General features: G+C 42.2%; 1 protein-coding gene across 10 annotated transcripts in view; it reads left to right on the plus strand.

Moving 5' to 3' along the window:
- The first annotated feature begins 4795 nt into the window (after window positions 1–4795).
- Window positions 4796–19745, plus strand: part of BLTP1 (bridge-like lipid transfer protein family member 1) — an 88771-nt gene continuing 73821 nt past the window's right edge. For all 10 annotated transcript variants that reach the window (XM_069012606.1, XM_069012597.1, XM_069012598.1 and 7 more), the window contains exons 1-5: window positions 4796–4873; window positions 12974–13103; window positions 15883–15999; window positions 17394–17472; window positions 18106–18170. In XM_069012606.1, coding sequence (XP_068868707.1) covers window positions 13007–13103; window positions 15883–15999; window positions 17394–17472; window positions 18106–18170 — 358 coding nt within the window. In that variant the 5' untranslated portion in view covers window positions 4796–4873; window positions 12974–13006. The remainder of the gene's footprint in view (window positions 4874–12973; window positions 13104–15882; window positions 16000–17393; window positions 17473–18105; window positions 18171–19745) is intronic.

The raw sequence follows: 19745 nt of genomic DNA on the forward strand, positions 1-19745 counted from the left end.
CCCGAAGTTAAAGGATGTGGGTGTTTTGACCCAGCAGCTTCTGGCTTGTTGAAGTAAGTTTTCACCATGTTGTGAATATTTTGCATAAGGAATATTTATATTTATTTATCTCTAAGCTCAGCGTTTGTTTGCTTTTAATGTAATCTAGAATGAACTCTTATAGTAAATACTGATGTTATTTAGAGGAAGCATAAACCAGCCATTGATATCCTCACAGCTCCAGCAACTTCAAACCCCTCACTAAAGCAGAGCTGAAGAGAGAATTAAGTTTCATAACACACAGACTGGTAGTAATGTGCTTTTTTCTATCTTATCTATTTGCAATTGTTGTCTCAGAGCTGTGAGAAAGAGGGAAATATTTCAAATTCTGAGTTGATTACCATGCTGCTCTTGGTCCACCCAAGGTGTGAGAAGCCCATGTCTGCACTCTGCCGCCTCCTTTGATACCAAATGCAGCATCAGGAAAAGAATTGATTTTCTTTTCTGGTATTCTTAGAGAACTCCCTGCAAGAGGATTGCCTGACAAGGGCTTTTCAATCTGATAAGGCTATGGAAGGGCTCTTTACAGCCTCTTGATTAAATGAATTGTCTCCTAAAGTAACTGATGCCAGTGAATCAGCTTCCAGCTCCACGATGGTGAATGCCTGATTCTGCTTACTGGGCTGTTGCAGGATTTTTAGAGGGGTCATACCTGTGAGTGTCATTTAATGCCAGTTGGGCAGTGACTGCTCCATTCCCCTGGAAAATGCCAGGGCTGCCCTAACAAGGTAAATGGTTTAAGTCCCAGAAATGAGTAGGAATATTCACAGTCACATTTTGCTTTTGTTAATGGTGTCATGTACCCAGCAGCTTCTGGTTCTGTCTGAACAAATTCTGGAAGCCTTGACATCAGCTTGTCTGTGACCCTTGGATGGCATCACCCAAAGATAAAGCAATGAACAAATGACTTGGGAGCTTTTAGGACGATGTTCAGAGAAACATCTTCCACTGCAAAGCAGAAGAGGCATAAATAATTTAAAGACAGTGCTTTTACTCAACGACTCCTCTTTGCTTACAAAGAAAGTCTTGGAATTTCAGGCATGAAAGTAAACATACTGAGGTAAATGGGAATGCCACCCAATGTAAAACAAGTTAGAGCGTAGAGGATGATGGGGTTGTAATTTTCCTTAACTTGAAAGTTATATGATGAGACAACACTTATAAAATCTCTTTTCAGTTGCCATGCTGATAACTTGAGATGCAATGTCATATGCTGGAAAGAATTAAGGATGAAATATTTGTGAAATATCTGTTTTCTAGACCATGAGAAAAATTTGGGCAAGATTGAAAAGTTATGCCCTAGAGACAACATTCAAGCCTGGGCCATTTGTGCCGTGTGAAAGTACGTAACACCATCAGAAGCTGCCAGTTTTCCCCCAAAAAGGAAATGAGCCTCTGGTGTGTTACAGAGCAGACAGGAGTGGAAGAACCCCCTGACTTAGCCCCACCCTGCAAAATGTGAATCTAGATATTACAATCATTTTGTTACTCTGCTTTAAAGATATTGAATTGTATTGCAGTGCATTATATTTCATCTGTTAATCTCCAGCTGCCTCGAGAATAGTTCTATGTGTCAGGAGAGGCTTTCCTGGTGCTTCAGATCTGAATCATCAACTGGATTACAGAAGACAAAGGTAATTAATCAATTAATTTCTCTTATGACTTGAGCTTTTAGATTTATGTGGGTAACGTATCTTGAAGCTTTGATTATTAGTTTACCCTTTTAAAAGTAATTTCTACAAATAAATTTCAAATGCCAAATATATCTTATTGTCTGGAATCAGCATACAGAAGGAAAGGCTGAGAAAAGGAATTCAGCATCATTCCTTATTGGAAAGAAAATAAGGAAAAACTCCTTTAAGAAGAGAGAGAATGAAAAGAAAGCAGGGGGAAAATATCAGGAGCTAATTTGTAGACACTCCCCCAAAAGGTCATAGGAGGCAATGGAAGGAATGAAACTGGTGATGGAAATCAGCATCAGAGGCAAACATCCCAAAAATGCAATCTTCAAAAAAGCAGCAGGCAATCAGGCAGGGGTGCTGTGAGAATCCACAAAGCTCACGTCAGCACTAACCTACAGCAGCCACCAGCTCCAGTCCTCGTCACACCCAGGCAACACCGCTGCTTCCAGGGAGCTGCACTCAGGGGTCAGAAACTTGGACATAACACCAAGAGCCCACCTAAAAAGAGAAAATCCTGGCACCCACTTTCCATGGCCCTGGGCTTGGATGCAGTGTCTCCCTGCATTGTCCATGTGCAAGGCATGCTGAGAGCCTGAGAAGAACCAATTTGCTTGGACAGAATAAAATGATGCTGACAAAATAATTCTCAGGTGTAAGAGTAGAGGGATCTGAAAACTGAACAAATCTAAAAATTATGGAAATTGTTGGAAATAATTGCTAAAATTACTCTTTGTTACTGGTTTTGGAAATAGTTCTTATTCTTGCTGCATTAACAAAGGGACAAAGACATAGGAAACTGCAGTGCTGCTGGCTGTCCTAAGGCAAAGTGAAGCTGTTAAACTGCAGGTTACAAATACACACAGGGACTCATTTTTATATAGACATTTTGGATTTAAGCTGATCTTTGCTTAAAAATATTGCATGGAATTAACTTCTGTGCTTGAATTTATCTGTTGTGCAACGAGACTTAAAGCCTCTCCATTTCCTGCCCACCAACGAAACTGGGATAAGTCCCAGAATTTTGGCTATCCCGTCTTTTCTATTTCAATCCTGGTAACTTTAAGTTGTGGTATTACACTAAGAATAGAAATCATTTCTCCCTCTGCCTTATTTTGGTTGTTCTGGGACACATTCTGCTCAGTATTGATAGGAGTTTAAAAATAAGTCTAGTCAAACATAAAAATATTTTTGTGAGAAGAAAGTGCACGTTTCTTTTACAGAGAATGTAAATATTAGTGTCCTTTATGAAACAAATAAGTTCAAAGGTGTAGAGGGGTAAATATTTTTCCTCATGTTAATCCCATATTTCAGTTTTCTAGCCAGGCATAATGTATCAGCATTAAAGCTTTTACTTCCATCTCTTACAGCAGGCACAGGTCCACCTTCCCCAAGTTCTAGTGATAGCTTTGAGCTAAAATTTCTCCATGTGACTTATCTGTGTGGACCTCATTAAAGCCTTCAGGCACCATGTGGATAAAAACATTTGGAAGAGCCTCCCAAGACTCCATCCCTTCAGCACAGCAGGTCAGAGGAGAGTGCTGGAGTGCACAGCTCTAGCAACAGCAGGGAAGGAGGTGGAAAGGGGGGCTTCAATATGAAAACCAGGAATACTTAATATTTTTCTTACTATGTTTAGTATGATGGGAATGTAATAAAAAACAGCGAGGATAAACCTCGTTAGATAACACTTGCTTTGATGGTGGTTCATCTGCTGGGTGGAGGATGCCTGGAGCTGCTCTGAGCACGGCACTGTCCAGCAGGATGCTGGAGGGCACCTGGGGTCAGGGTTCACCTGTGGTTTGTGGCACTGCTCAAGGGATAATCCTGCCAGTGCCTTTCTGTGCCAGGTTAAGAGCCCTTGCCAGGCCCCCGGGGGTATCCATGCCCTTGTGCAGAGAGCAGGACCATGCTCTCTGCTGATCCAGCTGAAAGTTGGCTCTGCTTGGGAAACCATGTGGAACGCTTGAGCAGACATGAGGCGGGAGGCAAGAACATGTTCCTCCTCACAGAGAGGACCCACGAGCCCTCTGCTCAACTGGGCTCAGTTTCACTTTGGCCCAAGCAAATCCAGGCAGCCCACAGACAGGGCTCACTGTCAGGCCAGGGAAAGCAGCACCCTGGTTTAGGGAATTTGTGCTTCTCACCCACAGGATTTATTTTGCAGGTACCAAATGGTACGATCAGCCTTTTAATCCAGGTGCCCAAGGATGGGCACCCCTCGGGAGACACGGTGTGGTGCAGCTTCTGGAAACCTTGGGGGCATTGAGGAAACATGGAGCTCAGCACCAGAGTTGACAGTGTGCAAGGATCACATGATAAAAGGTACCTATACACACACAGAGGCACTGTTTTGGTTTTCTCTAGTGTGCTACTGAAAGTAGTAGGATGCACGCCTGGGTGATTTTAAGAAATTTAGGTATTCTATTATGCCTGGGTGATTCTAAAGAAATGTGTTTGTCTTACTTGGCTACACCTGGCAGTCAAGTCACGGCCACCCGTGCTCAAAAATGTCTAAGAATTCACTTTTTATCTGGCTTTTGGGGGCCGGTTTTCTTCACCTGCTTTGGAGGGCACAAAAAACGGGCGGGAAAACGAACAGCCCGTTACCGGGCGACTCGGCCAGCAAACCCCTCCGGTGCTTCGCAGTTAAGCGCTGCGAGGACAAGGGCGAGCGGCAGGTACCGCGGGCGCGCAGGCGCTCGCTCTCCCAGCCGTCGGCGGGCGGGCAGCACCCCTTCTCCCGACGTAAGGGGGCAACTCCATTAGCGAGACTCCAATTTCGGGGCCGTGTGTCCGCCAGCCCCACGAGGTACCAGCGCCGGCCACGACCGCGGCCGCCACCGCGCCGAGCACATCTGGCGGCTCCAGCTGTGCCCGCGCCTGCGCGCGCCGCGGAGGGGCGGGCGCGGCTCCCCGCACACACACACGGGGCAGGCGCCGCCCCTCGCGATTGGCGGAGCGGCACCTTGGTCCCGCCCCCGGGGGGGCGGACGGCCTCGCCATTGGCCGCGCGGTCCAGCGGCGCCTTTCTATTGGCTGTGGCGGCGCCGTGGGCGGGGCCGCGCCCTACCGTGAGGTGCGGGAGGACCCCAGCCGCTGCCGCCGCCGCCGGTTCCGGGTCCGCGGGGGGAGAAGCCGCGCAGGGCCATGGCGTAAGTGCGGGGGGGAGCCGGAACCGGGCTGCGCTCCGCTTCCCACCGGGATGGGCCCAGCGCGGACGGGTCGGCCCTGCCGCTCGCCCTGGGCCTGCCGGGAACACGCAGCCGCCTCCGCGCCGGGAGGAGTCGCGGTTCGGCGTGGGGCTCTGCCAGGCCGGGACGGGGAGGAGGTCTGGTGCCCATCCGTCCGCCCCGGAGGGCGGTGTGCTCACCTCCGGGTGCTGGTCCCGCCTTGCTTCCCGTGGTCCCGGCCGCTTCCTGGGGGAGCGATGCCGGGGGAAGCCCCTCCGGTGCCGGGGGTTCCGTGTTTTCCCTTTGGAGTGGGTTAACGCCGTCCAGAAAGGGTGTGAGACCAGGGGGTGGGAGCTCAGGCGCCTCCGGTTGTGTTTGGCCTGAGAGGGAAGTTTCCCTGTGCTGGTCCCTGGGCAGTGAAAGGCAGTCTCTGCCAATGGCTCTGGTCCTGAGAGCGTTTGACACGCACATAGGGATTTAACACGACGTGCACCTGCTTTTTGGTGTGTCTGAAGCTGTCATGGTAATAATGCGTAATTATGTTATCATAACGTGCTTGCACTTTGAATTATCAATAAAAAACACGATGTAATTATCAATGTAACATGTGCACGACAGATATACTACATGACATAACAGTGGTACGGTGGAGGTGTGTTTTGGAGGTGGCCATGTAGCAAATATCCTAATCACAATTTCTATCTGGATTGGTTTCCCATCTTAAGACACATCTCCCCAGCAGCCTTTACTCAACTTTGTGAAAACTTCCGAAGTTGGTAGTTTGCTGCAACATGTAACTTTATCAGGTTTAATATTCAAAAGGCCACAATTGTTGCCATGTGAGTTTTTCTGTTGTGTCACTTAATCCATTAATTCTGCTTTTCTGGCTTGTTCTTTTTATTGCAGCCGTGCAGGGTTTCCCCTCCCCCCTGCTTTTTACCAGCTAAACAATGGGGCCAGATATTTTGGCAACTGAGAAGAAAAACTGGAGTGTAGGAGTATTCCTCTTGTTTGTAAAAGTATGTTAATAGGTTATTCAAGCAGTCATTGATAAAAACAGTATTGAGTGTCCAGTTAGGCAGTTGGCTCTGAATGGATGTTCAGGGATGTTTGTTTAGGATCATGGCCTGGACTTGCACGTTTTCACAGTGTTCATGAATAGGTTTTGCTTGTGGTGGATCATCTGGAGTTGATTGTGCAAAGGTATGGACACATTTAGGGAGAGCTCTTACCCTTGTGCATGGCGTGCTGAAGTCACTCACCCTTTTGGGAATGCTGTTAGAGAACTTTGGCATGTGAAATGTGCATCAGCTGCTGTTTGGTGATTGTTCTTTTGCACCATTTTATCCTGTGGGAAATAGGCAAGAGGTCAATGCTTTTGTTTAGCAGTGTGCAGTTATCCTGTGTTTACTGTGAAGTGTAATACCTTCTCCTAGTAACTTCTTATCTTCTCTTATCACTTATCCTAGCACTTGTTGCTGCACCAAAATCGTTGTAGTGACTCCAGGCTGGGATGAACCAATACATAGTTCCCTTAAGGATGATGGTATATGTAGCTACAAGACTGATTCTTAGTTTGATTTATGGCAGGCTTCCCCTTTCCCCAAGTTGTGGTGATGTGTCAGAGGAGAAGTTTAGAGGAAGATTACTTCTTGAAAAATTCGTAGGTATGGAGTAGATGACTTAGTTTCATAGAGTATTTCAAAGGTACACTGCTGTAGCTCAAATTGGAAGTGGGGAGGAAAACAAAAGTTATTGCCTTGTCGTTAAGACCAACAGCAAAGGCTCCAAAGGCAATATTTTGATTTTTCTCCCTAAGTTGAGGAGTGTGCATGAGGGAAATTCTTATTTATTTCTACTGTTGTGAGCCTCTAGGTTCTATTGTTTGTGAGTTTTGGGCTTGGGGTGTTTTTTTGTTTTGTTTTATCCCTTTTTTCCCTCTGCAGTGTCAAAACCTGGCAATGTAAGCAGGAAAAGAACCAGCTCCCCTGAACAAGTCTGGGAGGCAAGGTTAAGAAGTATATCTTTACTTTTTAGAAGTTAAATGAACAATCATCCCAATTCAATCAGGGATTCCTAGGCTAGCAGTGGAAGTAGTGTATGTTGGTTGCCATGGCAGGAGTTTTCCTTTGATTTCCTCTGTAGGGAAACTCATGTCCTATACCATTAAAAATAGATAAATAAAAGATACCACTTGTGCTGTGAACCTCTACCTCACTGGGTAGGCTATTGTGAGAATGATTTTTATCTTACACTGACAGTTCCTTTGAGTATGCTTCAATCTCAATTTAATTAATTTTGAAGTAGACCTGTTATTTACTAAGCTACTGTAGTGCAAATTTTGTTTGACTAAGGGTGTCTACACACCAGCTCAACCAGGTGTGGCTGTGCTGGGCTCTGCTTTCAGTTCAGCTCTTTCTGCTGGAGGTTGTAGTAGGATTTCATTAGTATAATTAAAGCTCTAGTTTATTTTGTTTACAGTTTACCGCTAGTGGGACTCCAAGCACTGGCAGACAGGGAGGAAAATAGACCTGAATCTTTTTTCTTAAAAAAGCCCAGAGGTGCTAATTTTAATTTGGTACCAGTTATGAAGGCGATGCAATGTGTCCTGTGGCAGAATTGCTCTACGGGTGTTGTCACTTCCCTCGGTTTTTTGTGTGGGTTTTTTTTTTGAGAACAACTTTCCTTCTCTTCCTTCCTTTTTCCTTTGCTTGTTGACTGAAGAGTAGCTGAGTTTCCTAAGCTGTGCTGGGATGGGTTTGAAGTGTTTGACCTAGCTGGAGCATTTTGGGAGAGGTGCCAAGGTTGGCAGCTTTTTGTTTTGTGAGATGTGCCTAATGTGCCTCTGGGTGCTGACAGTGTAAGAATACCCTGAGAGGAAAATTCAGTCCAGTTATGTCTACATTTGTGAGCCTCCTTTATAATATCATTTACTTATCTAAAGCTCTGGTTTCATAACAGAAGTGCTAGAGACCCTTTGAAAGGCAGTGATGGAGTGGGTAATGCAAAAATGCCTTTTCTTTCCATTAAGGAATTGCCTTGGGTATGGCTTCTTTTTTGGAGATGTGAAGCATCCAGACATATTATCTACATACATTTATTGAGACCATGGGGATTTGCCTCCTGTCATTTAATGTGTCACTTTGGGTGTAATTGTAACTCCACTGATTTGTAATTGCTGTGGAAGTTGGGACTTGAGTATCTTCGGAATGGTAGTTAACCTCTAATAACGCCAATTAACATGTATTTGATAAACACTTGATTTCTGTGAACATCTGAGGGATATGTCTGGCAAATTTAAACTCCTAGTTTATTCCCCCCGTGAATTCCAGCAGTAATAAGGGAGTTGGCAATGTCCATTATCTCCCTACCCACTTCATGACCATATAAAAGTTTTTTTTCTCAATATGAAATTATATTTTTTCCCCTTTTATTCAGCTGTTTCTACAAGGGCATGCCAGGAAAACAGTGTTACAAAGGATGTGGTAGACAGACATTTCTTTTTCTTTCTCCTTTTCTTGCCCAGATCAAGACCCATGTTACCCTAATGCTCCCAGGCACTGAGTAAAACATTTATTGCCTTTGTCTTCAGCAGGACAAACCTTTTACAGGTGCTTGCAGCTGCCAAGTGACTGCACTCTGGTGAGGAGAGCCCAGTCATTGAGCTTGTGGTTCCTATCCTGCCAGCTCTTGCATATATGCATGCCTCCTGTAAATTTTTAACGACTTAGCTCAAGCAGAGGTTTGTTCTTGGCGTTGAGTTAATTTGCCAGGCTGAGGTTAAAACGAGTTTACCTATCTGATGTGATTGAAATGAGTTTATAAATATTGGGAGCAGCTGCTTTTGGGTATTTGGCTTTTTAGGGATTGAATATTTGTGATGAAAATTGGATTGGGCTTGTAACACTGGAAGCAGGCTGAAAATGAAGTGCATCCCCCCAGGATTATAACTTCCCTTGCATCTTTTTTGTACTGTGAAGAATGGATTAATGTGTGACACAAGTAATTAAAAGTCACTTTTTAAAGTCTGTTAAGTGTGTGTTTTTGCTATAAAGACAGCCTGGCTGACCATGAGGTCCAACTTTACAGTAATATCAAACCCTCGCATCTTCATGCCAGTCCACTGTCTGCTCTGAGTCTGCTAAGTGCTCCAAACATGCACAACCTGAAAAGCAGGCCCTGAGTATTTCAGTTTGGGCATCATAAATAAGGGATTTGGCCTTTATCTCTCCTTGCTTCAGATACTCATTTGCAGAAAGACAACTACACGATGCCCTAAAGGACTTCTGGAAAGATAAAATGAGTATAAGTGTTCTATCACCTCAGTGCCACAGAATATTCCTTTTCTCCTGTCTTCTTCCCAGGAGAAAGCTAATACATTTTGTATTTATTAACGTGGTATGTGGTAAATGAGAGCCACAAGTGACACAATGAATAGTAAAAATAAGGCAGGAGGGAAGGCAAATAAATCCAAACACTTACCATGGTTTTGAACTATATTTCAGTATGCTGACTGAGCTGTTCATCACAGAACATCAGAAACCTTGAGAGAAGATTATAATTAAACGCAGAGATACAAATGTGAAGTTCTGGGTTTCTGTTCCTCTTCGTTACATTTTCTTTTGTGTATTTGCATGGTTGGCAAGAGTCAGTTTCACACCCTTGAGTCTTATCCTTCCAAGAGTAGTTCCTTAATATTTGTAGAGTTCAGAAGAATACGGCAGGCAGCATGAAAGAACATTCCAGGCTCAGCAACCTATGGATCACTTTTCCTGGGGAGTGCAACAGTTTGGTCTGATTGCAAGTGAACATTGCACACAGGAGTAAATGTAGCAGAGTGTGGGCAGTGAGAAGCCTGCAGGAGTCAAACCTATGGTTACAGTGTATAGGATGTGGAAGGTGCAGGACTGTTGTCAGAAGGAAATGCTGGTTACTGAAAGTAGCAAATATCTGTCCTGGAAAGACTGCGTCTCTTCCTTTAAGCAATCCTGGTGATCCAGATCTTGTCCCTGTATCCTCTGGGCCTTATAAATGCACAGGGACCTTATGAACAGTGTGTACTCCTGAAGTCTCTGCTTGCATCCCCTTTCTATTACATTACACAGAATCACCAGGTTGGAAGAGACCTCTAAGATCATTGAATCCAACCCATGCTCTAACACCTCAGCTAAACCATGGCCCCAAGTGCCACATCCAGTCTTTTTTTAAACGCTTCCAGGGTGGTGGTTCCACCACCTCCCCGGGTAGACAATTCCAGTACTTCATCACTCTTTCTGTGAAAAACTTTTTCCTGATATCCAACCTATATTTCCCCTGGTGCAGCTTAAGACTGTGTCCTCTTGTTCTGTCAGCTGCTGCTTGGAGGAAGAGACCAACCCCCACCTGACTAGAGCCACCTTTGAGGAAGTTGTAGAGAGAGATAAGGTCACCTCTGAGTCGCCTTTTCTCCAGGCTAAACAACCCCAGCTCCCTCAATTGTTCCTCATAGGGCTTGTGTTCCAAGCCCCTCACCAGCCTTGTTGCCCTCCTCTGGATGTGTTCAAGCGTCTCAATGTCCTTCCTGAACTGAGGGGCCCAGAACTGGACACAGCACTCAAGGTGTGGCCTCACCAGTGCTGAGTACAGGGGAAGAATGACTTCCTTGGGGTTCTGCTGGCCACACTGTTTCTGATACAGGTCAGGATGCCATTGGCCTTCTTGGCCACCAGGGCACACCGCTGGCTCATGTTCAATCGGCTGTCGACCAGTACCCCCAGCGCCCTTTCTGCCTGGGCACTGTTATAGATTTATGATTAATTCATAATCTAAGTGGATTATTAAGCACCTGATTCCTCTGAGAGGTGTGTTGAGAGCTCACATCCAGTGCAGGCGTTGCAACTGCCTGGTTTTGGGTGGTTACACTTTGATTGCCAGCATCCTCTTCCTCAGGGGACTTGATCAAGGGCAAAGACTACCCTAACAAAAGAGGGAAAAAAAAAAAAAAAGTGGGACAGGTTGTTAAAGGGTCATCTTTGAAGCTCCAAAATGATATACTGTCACATGATGGCTGATGGGGGGTTCCTGAATTTATTTGCATGGAGGTACCAAATGCATCCCCCAAAAAAATTCAAAGTATGTGCAGTTTATGGTTAGTGATGACAAAAAAATGATGACCATTGTCTTTATTTAAGTAGCTAAGTATCAAGATTCAATACTTTCAGCCTCCAAGTTGTCTTGCCACAGTCCTATTTCATGGTTTTTAATGTCCTGTCTAAGTGTCATGTAATGCTGGGTGACAATTTCTTAGGAAAAAGCCACGGTTTGCTTCCTTGAGGAGTTCAATATTAGTGGTTGAGGCAATAGATAGGCGGTCCTCACCTATTGACAGCATTTCCATGGTGGTTTTGATCACAGCAGAGTGATCCTGTTGTCCCTTGGTAAGAAAAGGAAAGAAGTTCTGTCCTTTTATGCTGGAAGTGTTGATTTGGGTTTCTCCCTTTACCCTGTGATTCAGGGGTTAAAGGCTCCTGGAGGCTGCCTGCAGAGGCATCATCTGCTTCATCATACAAACTGACATGTGGCTTCTTTATTAAGGTACTGTGGATGTCTTAAAGCAAATCACAGTGCCATTATGTGATTTAATTTGCTGTTCTAAAGTCCCTTCTGAACCAGTAGCTCCTTTTTTAAAGTTTGTGTATGTGTGTGTGATGCTTATTTCTGCCCCCCCCCCCCCTTGTAGGGGAGTAAGTTGGTAGCTTTTTTATCATCCCTGCTGGAAACTGGTGTTGGTTCATTGTTTTTTTGTTGTTTCTCTTTTTGTCTTTGTCGCTCTCATATTCTTTCCTCCCCATTCTATTCCTTCTTACAGAAAGGGTAATGAACAAATTTTTAGCACTTATTCTTGGGACTGTACTCCTATTTTAGTTCTAAACACAGGCTGTTGGTTCAGAATACAACAGGAGAAACAAGTGCATTAAAGGCAGTTTTTTCCCAAATTCTTTCAGTTAAAATTATGAGAGTAGTATGAGTATTAAAGGAAAAAACAGATGAATTGCTATGTTTATTGCTAACATTTGCAAATACTGACTGTTCCAAAGCTGTTATGCTGCTGAAAAACCAAGGACTCGCCAGTGTTACTTAGGTTTATGTTCTAGAGCCTTGATGGGAGACCATCAGAGACTTCATAACAAAGGGGAATAAAGTCTACTCACTTTTTTTGAGGGTTGAATACTGTCAGGAAGACAGGCTGCCAGGAGCTGGAATGTGTTAGAGAATAGAAAAAAGAAACAGCAGAATTAATGCCTCTCTTTTTGTAAGAAGATTTGACAGATAACATCCGAGGGAGAAGACTTCAAATGAAACCAATGCAACAAAAATACTGCTGTATAATTACAGATGTTGCTGAGTTGAGCAGTTCCCTGCTAATCACATTTAATTAATATAACCCAGTTGCAAGGTAATTTATGGGTGGTTTGAATAAAGGTGTAAGATTGGAAAGACTCGTTTTCTGTTCTCTGTAACAGATCAACCAGGTAGTCAGTTTTTATAGGATGATGCAAATCCATCCTAAAGCAGAGTTAATGGACACAGTGGATCAGGAAGTTTTGGGAATTTTCCATAATTCCTGGAAGTGTCTGCTTTGGCCTTTTCTTCTGCAAGGGCAGGGGTTTAGTCTCATGTTGCATTTTTGCATGTCAGTAGACTTAATACAGCCTCATTTTTACTTGTATGTTCAGTTGCCTTTTGACTGCTGTGACACAACAGATTTAGACATTTATTTGCTTTTCTATGCTGTACAGGGCATCCAGGGTACTAAATTTGGAGAGCATATTCTGGTATTTTGTTGATATGTAATTTGTTTGGGGCAGTCATGTGCCTGGAAACTGTTCCAGCAGAGATGAGTGGAAGTGTTTCTGGAGCTCTAGAGTAGAAGAGGTAGCTGAGAATCATGAAGTTGTTACTGAAGGAATAAAACAAGTACATTCGTATTTGCATGAAACAGACTGCTGGAGATGATTTAACATGGTATATAGTCAGTTTTTTCCAAACTGTTCTGTGCTTGTTACTCATTTTGGCTTTGATATGGTTTTCTTTTTCCTTCAGTTCTATAGGTGCTGATGCAAAAACAGTGTAGCAATGGATCAAAGAAAAAATGATAGTTTTGTCCCAAGTATCACGCAGCTGGAAGACTTCCTGACTGAACATGACTCCAATGTGGTTTGGCTGTTAGTAGGTAAGGTTAACCTCTTTTGTTCCGGTTGAATTTCTTTTATGATACTTTACAAAGGATTAGCATGATAGTCAGCTACAATAACTTCCTTATGCCAGTATGTACCTACCTGCCATTTAATATGATGTAGTTTGGAAGGTGATCTAAAGACCATTGTGTTTAATGACACAGCTTCCAGACTAAATTGTGTGCCACAATGAGCCTTTAAGCCCAGCTGTCATGTCATTAGTTATGAGCTCGATTTGTAAACATGCCTGATTTAGGTATGCTGGCTTTCTTTTTCCTAGCAATAGTGCTATTGCTTATATTTGTGTAGGTGCTTTTATTTTCTCAGTCTATGAACAGGTGGATCAAGGACAGCAAAATAAATATGAAGTTGTACTCAGGTCCATGTAAGAATACTGAAAGTGTGCAATGAATTCAGACCTTTTCCAAAGGTAGAGAATGCCTGCTTTTCAGCCTTGACTTTTGGACTCAGAGCAACACGAGAACAACAACTTTATTTTTTCCCTTTCACTTCTGACAAGTTAAAGCAGTCTGTTGGCTATTGACATACTGGAATTATTTCTCAATAGGCCAAATTAAATAGAAAGGACATAGGTAAATTAGCTGAGGATGCTTCCTGGTTGTTACTTATTTCACTTTTAGTGTGAGTGGAAAGTTTGTACTCAACATAGAGTTCTCTGTGTAGTCAAGATGAAAATAGGGGAAGTCACTGGTAGTAGCTCACGGTAAAACGTGGAACAGATGCAAATAGATCTGAAAATTTTGTCTTCAAAAGCTTTGACTTGCTTCCTGTTATGAAGTTTGGATAGAAACATATTCAAGTGATGTTTATTAACTGACCCAGTTTCAAGCAGGCTTTCCTTCTTTGCTTTTATCTGCTGACCTATGGCATCATGTTATAAGAGAACATAAAAAGATATCACTAATTTCCTCATCTGAATGCTGAAAGAGCTAACTATTGGTCTCAGTAACAGGTGATGAATTCCAGAAATGAACATGCTCCTCAAAGAGCTGTTGCTCACTTTTGGAATAATTTCTAAAAATCACATGCAGTAAAACTTTGGAAATGTCATTTCCAAAACTTGATTTCAGTGAAGAGGCTTTAAAATGAAGAATGTAATAATGAAATGAGTGGAGTTTATGGGATTTGGTAAAGGAAAAGCCTACAATTTGTGGCAGAGGTGAGACTAGTGGTGAAGGCAGTGGATCAGGACTGGAAACTCCACTGGTTTCCCGATTTTTCTCAGTATGTGTCACCTTAAGAGGTCACCTTCTTGACTTCAGCTATCTAGCAGTGTCTAGTTAAACTTTAGTCTCAAATTAAGCATTATGGCCAGAATGGACCCTTAGTGCTTGAGTCATCCCACCTTTCTCCCTCCCCACAGAGGACCAGCAGTGAGGAGCTTACTCATCTGAAAGTGGGGGAGGTGAACACTGTCCTTGGAGTGTGCCTTCCCTCAATACCAGCTGGAGTTTCTTTCCTGGGATGTAGCTTCCACCCTCCCTGCTCTTTCCTGTATAATCACCCACACAGATTTGGTTTGTTTACCATGTCAAGCAGCTTATTGCCCAAGGGTATGAGCTGCTTGAATTTTGGTCACACTGGATCCATTTTCCAGCAAGGAAACAACAAAGTCATGGGAGTCTTTTTCACCTTCTCTTTCTCTTTCAACAAAGTATTGTTATTAAGCAGTGGAGTATCCCACTAAAAAATAAAAAATGAACAGTAAAAGAACAGATTCTTTTTGTAAATTTTTTTTTTTATTATTATTATTTATCATCTGAACTCTCTTCAAAGTGAAGGTGCCATGCCCCTATGCCTTTCTGCACTTCAGATTTTTCCATGAAAGTACAATAAACCTGTGATTTTTAGCATAAATGAGAAACTTCTGTTAATAAAGCTCAGGTTTTTTCCCCTACTCTGCTTTGGGTGAAACAGAATGGTAATTATCAGTAAAGTGAATTAGAACTAGTCCATTCCTTGGCAGTGCCATTCCTTTTGGGTTTGTCCTTCTGGAAGCTTTGAGAACCCTTGTAGTCAGAAATAGGTTACTAGCTCTTAATCAACTAAAGTAAAAATTACTTTAGGGATTAACAGACCTAATTATTTTTTTTTAAAAAAACATGCTTCTCATTGGATTGATATTTCCTATTGCTATTTCCTTTCCTTTTTTTCTATCAAATTCCATGCTTGAACCGTTGAGAGATTGCTTCTAACCCGAGGGCTGGTACGTTTCTCTCAGGATGCAGCATCGTAGGAATTGGTTCCATATATGATAACGTTTCCTGTGGTAATCCTGAAAGACTAGAAATTTAAGTTACAGTTCATAATTTGGAGAAGAGTAGGGAAGGCATGTAGTATGACTTTGGTGGTGGTGGGGTTTTTTAGGGTATTCTGAAATAAATGTCCATGTGGGACAGTGCACGTTACGATTCAATCTATAAAATTTCACTTCTTAGATGGTAAGTGATGTAATGAAATAATGTGATGCCTTCTGCAGGTCCTCTGGGAGGACAGGTTTTTTTTATATTGGGAAAAGGAAGAGCAGTGAAGAGTCTATATTTTTCTGGACTTCCCGTTTCCCCTTCCCTCCCAACTCTTCACGCCCTTTTCACACCATTTCTCTGAAAACACTCCTTAAAGTGTCCCATCAGTTTCAGATTTTTTGGAGAGCAGGAAGAACACTGTTGTGCCTTGTAGTTCTAATAGGTAAGGTTTTTATCTGGGTCAGGGTACTTTCAAAAAATGCTTTAATTCATTGTAATCTTTCAACAGCAACAATATTGTCCTGTGGATGGATTATCTACCTAACTTACTATAATTCCCGGAACATTGGACTCATTTTAACATTGGTTCTTAACAGATTATATAAACATGGCTACATCCATATTGGTAAGTTATGATTAATGTAATGCCACTCTTTGTCTGCTGCTTTTTATTATACCTCAGTTTGCTAAAAACTTACATAAACTCAGTGTTCCTTTGTTAGAGTGATTTGAAAACGATCAGTATGGAGCGGACTCATAACAGAGACTCAAGCCTTGAGTCCCGTTCCAGCACTGGCCTTGCTTTCTAAATAAGCTGTCAGAACAACTAATGACAAGTTGATCCATACTGGGACTGTGATATGTAGAATTGATACTGGCTAGAACATTTTGCATCAAAATCCATTAACTTTTTATTAAAATATTTTAAACATTTTTGAATTAAACAGGTCAGTACAAATCACTTGGGTACTCACCCACTTACAAAAATATCTGGTGCTGAGTCACAGAGGGCTGTAGCCCACAGCCTCACTGATCACACTTTTAATTTTCTTTCACTTACTCCTCTGCCTTCCTCTGTCTGCTTCACAGAACAGCAATGACTTTAGTTCTGGACTTTTTTTGCAACTATTCATCATAACTGTAGTGAAAACTTAAAGCCAAAAAATCCCAATCACACTTGGCCTGCCAGAGACACCCTTGCCATTCATTTGCAGGACATTTGCTTATGTCCTCAAGAATCTAAGAACCTTATTTCAAACCATCTTCAAATCCAGCTTTTTTTGAAGAGCAAAATAGATAAAATATTTTCTGGCTGCTACACTTGACCTATAGACTTTTATTAAAATTTCTCTGTGAAAGTGCCATTAAGTAAGGACAGCTGATATGGCTGGCCAAATACATGGTATTCTTTATAAAGCTCATCAATAAGCAGAACATAACAGTAATTAAATCCCATGATTTACAGCTTGGTTTCAGTTGTTTAATCTGATTTTTATTTTTTTTTAAATTACAGTGCACTTAACTTTCTGTGGGTGAGGTGAAAAGCCTTAGGAAAAATCTGGGCTATTGCATTAGCTGCTGGTCTTTTCAAGCTTATTAAACCTTCCTGCTGTAAACATAATTTGTCATAATAATTGGACTGAAATCCTTATAGCCATTTAAAATTTTTAAAAATAGTCCATCAGGAATCTTTATTTCTCTGATTACAGTGTTGCACACAATGGCTTGAAACTCTAAATGTTCAAAACAGCTTTTCTAACTCTTTTCACAAGCTTTGCCAGGCACCTGGATGTTTCTGAGTGACTCGTGCCTCAGGAGCTTGGTTGTATTGTTGGATGGTGCCAACCCAGCATCCTTTAGTTGTGTGCTTTGTCTTCTGTATTCTCAGTCTCTGACTTCCCTTCAAAAAGGGAAGCTCAACATACCCAGTTAACCCCTTTCAGATAGTTTAATGCTGTATTCTCTCTGTTCACAAAATCAACAACTTGAGGCTAATAAGCACTTTTTTTTAATAATTAGGTTCCTTTTCGTTCTCTGTGCTGTCTGGGAAAGTCATGGTGCGTGAAATCTATTTCATCACAGAGGATATGTCCATCAGGTACACATTTCCAAGGGAGTCCCCCTTCTAAATAAGGATTTTAAATACAGGTCTAAATAGCACAAATCAAAATGCAGCCTTCCAAATGAGCGGTGTATTTATAAGTGTTAGACTCTCTCTTTTGGTGCTGGTATTTAACACTCCTACGTACTTGTGAGCTCATTTGCTGCTTTAGTGTTATCGTTTGGAAGTGAGTGCTGGATAAGATTGTAGTTGTCTTTAATACCTGTCAAATAAACTGCTTTGGAGTGTGAAAGAAAACTGTTTTTTCATTTATGTCTTTGACTCCCTCATGTTCCTGCTCTTAAGTCTGGAAGATTCCTGTTGGCCAAGTAGTTGGCATTTATTTCCTGGGATTCAGAATAATTTGTTTCATAAACTGCATGCCAGCAAATAGTTTGTAGCTTTGATTCTTGCTGTCAAACTTGGAAAGCCCTGAGGAGGCAATGAATATGGGGTTTTTTACAAGTTTCAGCTAAAGCAGGAATTGTGTCATACACTGTGTGCTGTAATGCTTTGTGCTTTCATGTTGCTTGTACACTACTGCAGCTGCAGATCTCTGCACAAACTGCATGTAGGATGTGGGATTGTCTCTCTCTCAACTTCTGTTTTATTCCAATTTATTTGATGTAGAATTCAAGATGGATTTATCATATTTCGCTGGTGGAAGATGTACAACCCTAAGCAGAAGCAGCACGGTAGGTTTCCCAAAAAGGTTTCAAAGTTTAAATTTACAGGTAGCCTACAGAAACACTTCCTTTGCACAATCACAGGCGTGCAATTGCTTTGTTAATATGTACCTGAAGTACACTGGATCCTCAGAAGGTATGGATTTATTCACTGGTTGCAGAGTAGATGAAATAAATACAGGCTTCATTATCAGGGACATGAACCCTTCTTGATACAAACCATTCATCTTAATAGTAGCCCTCATTAACTGGAGTCCAGCCATAATTGTCTCTGTATTGAAGTTGATAACTATGATGAATAGAGATGTCTTATGTTCTGGAAGTGATTTTAGTTTTTGAGTTTCAGTGAGTGTTGTGCTTTCAGTATTTTAGCTAAAGTGTTGCGGTAAGGGATGTTCTTTAGTGTTTGACAAGCCTGTGTCTTGATGACATCTGTGATTACAGAAGTGGGGAAGTGTGAAAAATTCATTTATTTTTCTTCCTTATCTCTGGGTGAAGATGGATGATTAACACAGATGCAAGAGATTAATTGTATCAGCAGAAAACACAGTGAGAAAGCATAAGTAGCCTAGGGCTGTGTGCTTAATCACTTACAGGATTAGATTCTTGTTGGATGGGACTCGGGTCCTGCCCCTCTTGACTTTTGGAGCCATCACAGCTCCATTGCTTATTCAAGGAGGTCCAGAAATGTCAGCTATCTGCAGTTGAGATACACTAACTGAGAGGGTCATTGAACTCTGGAGGGCTTTTTTTTCCCACCTTGCCTTTGGAAGTGGCTTCTGCTGGTGTGAAGCCTCTTAGACTTGTCAGCAAGCTTGTAGAGCAGTTGCTGTGTCAGTACCAACTCAGCAGTGGCAGCAGTACTGCATGCAAAATCTGTCAGGTGAATGTGACACCACTCTGAGCAGTGATAGGAGTTTGGAAGAGCTGCTCACTTCTATTTACTGAGGCTGTGCTCACACTCTGAGGTGGTAGGGCACAATTCAAATTCTTTACACCATAAAAAAATCATTCAAAAAGTAGAACCTAGTCTTAGAGTTAATTAGATTTTCCAGCCACAGGTTATTGTCCAACAGGTTTTCATAGGATTGTCTTTGTCTGCCAGTTAAAACATATTTCTCTAGTGGCTCAGAGAATGAAAAAATGAATTGAATTTAATGCAGTGAAGATGGTTGTCTGTCCTCTATGGTGGCAGTTTTTGCTTGGCAGTATTGCAAGGCTTTAAGGTTTCCTCCTGGCATTTAAGGCCACATGATTAGTGGTCAGATAATCCAAGTAACCATAGAAGTTAGAGGTGTACATGTCTGACAACAAAGTAACATGACTAAAATGCTCTTTAAGTGTTAAATCATACTGGGGCTTTAGGTTTTGTACATACTTGAGAAATTATAGTGGTTTAGGAACAAAAGCTGGAGGATCATGTTGTGAATAGGGTACACCCCAATGACTTGGCTTAGGTGCTGCAGCACATTATCAATTTTCACATTGTGAAACAATCTGGTAGTTACTTGTACATAAACTACATAAATGTTTCTTTGAATCATTCAGTATTATAACATTCAGATTTGCTTGTCTCTTTTTCCT

Source organism: Aphelocoma coerulescens, chromosome 4 (assembly GCF_041296385.1).
Source record: "Aphelocoma coerulescens isolate FSJ_1873_10779 chromosome 4, UR_Acoe_1.0, whole genome shotgun sequence".
Classification (NCBI taxonomy): Eukaryota; Metazoa; Chordata; class Aves; order Passeriformes; family Corvidae; genus Aphelocoma; species Aphelocoma coerulescens.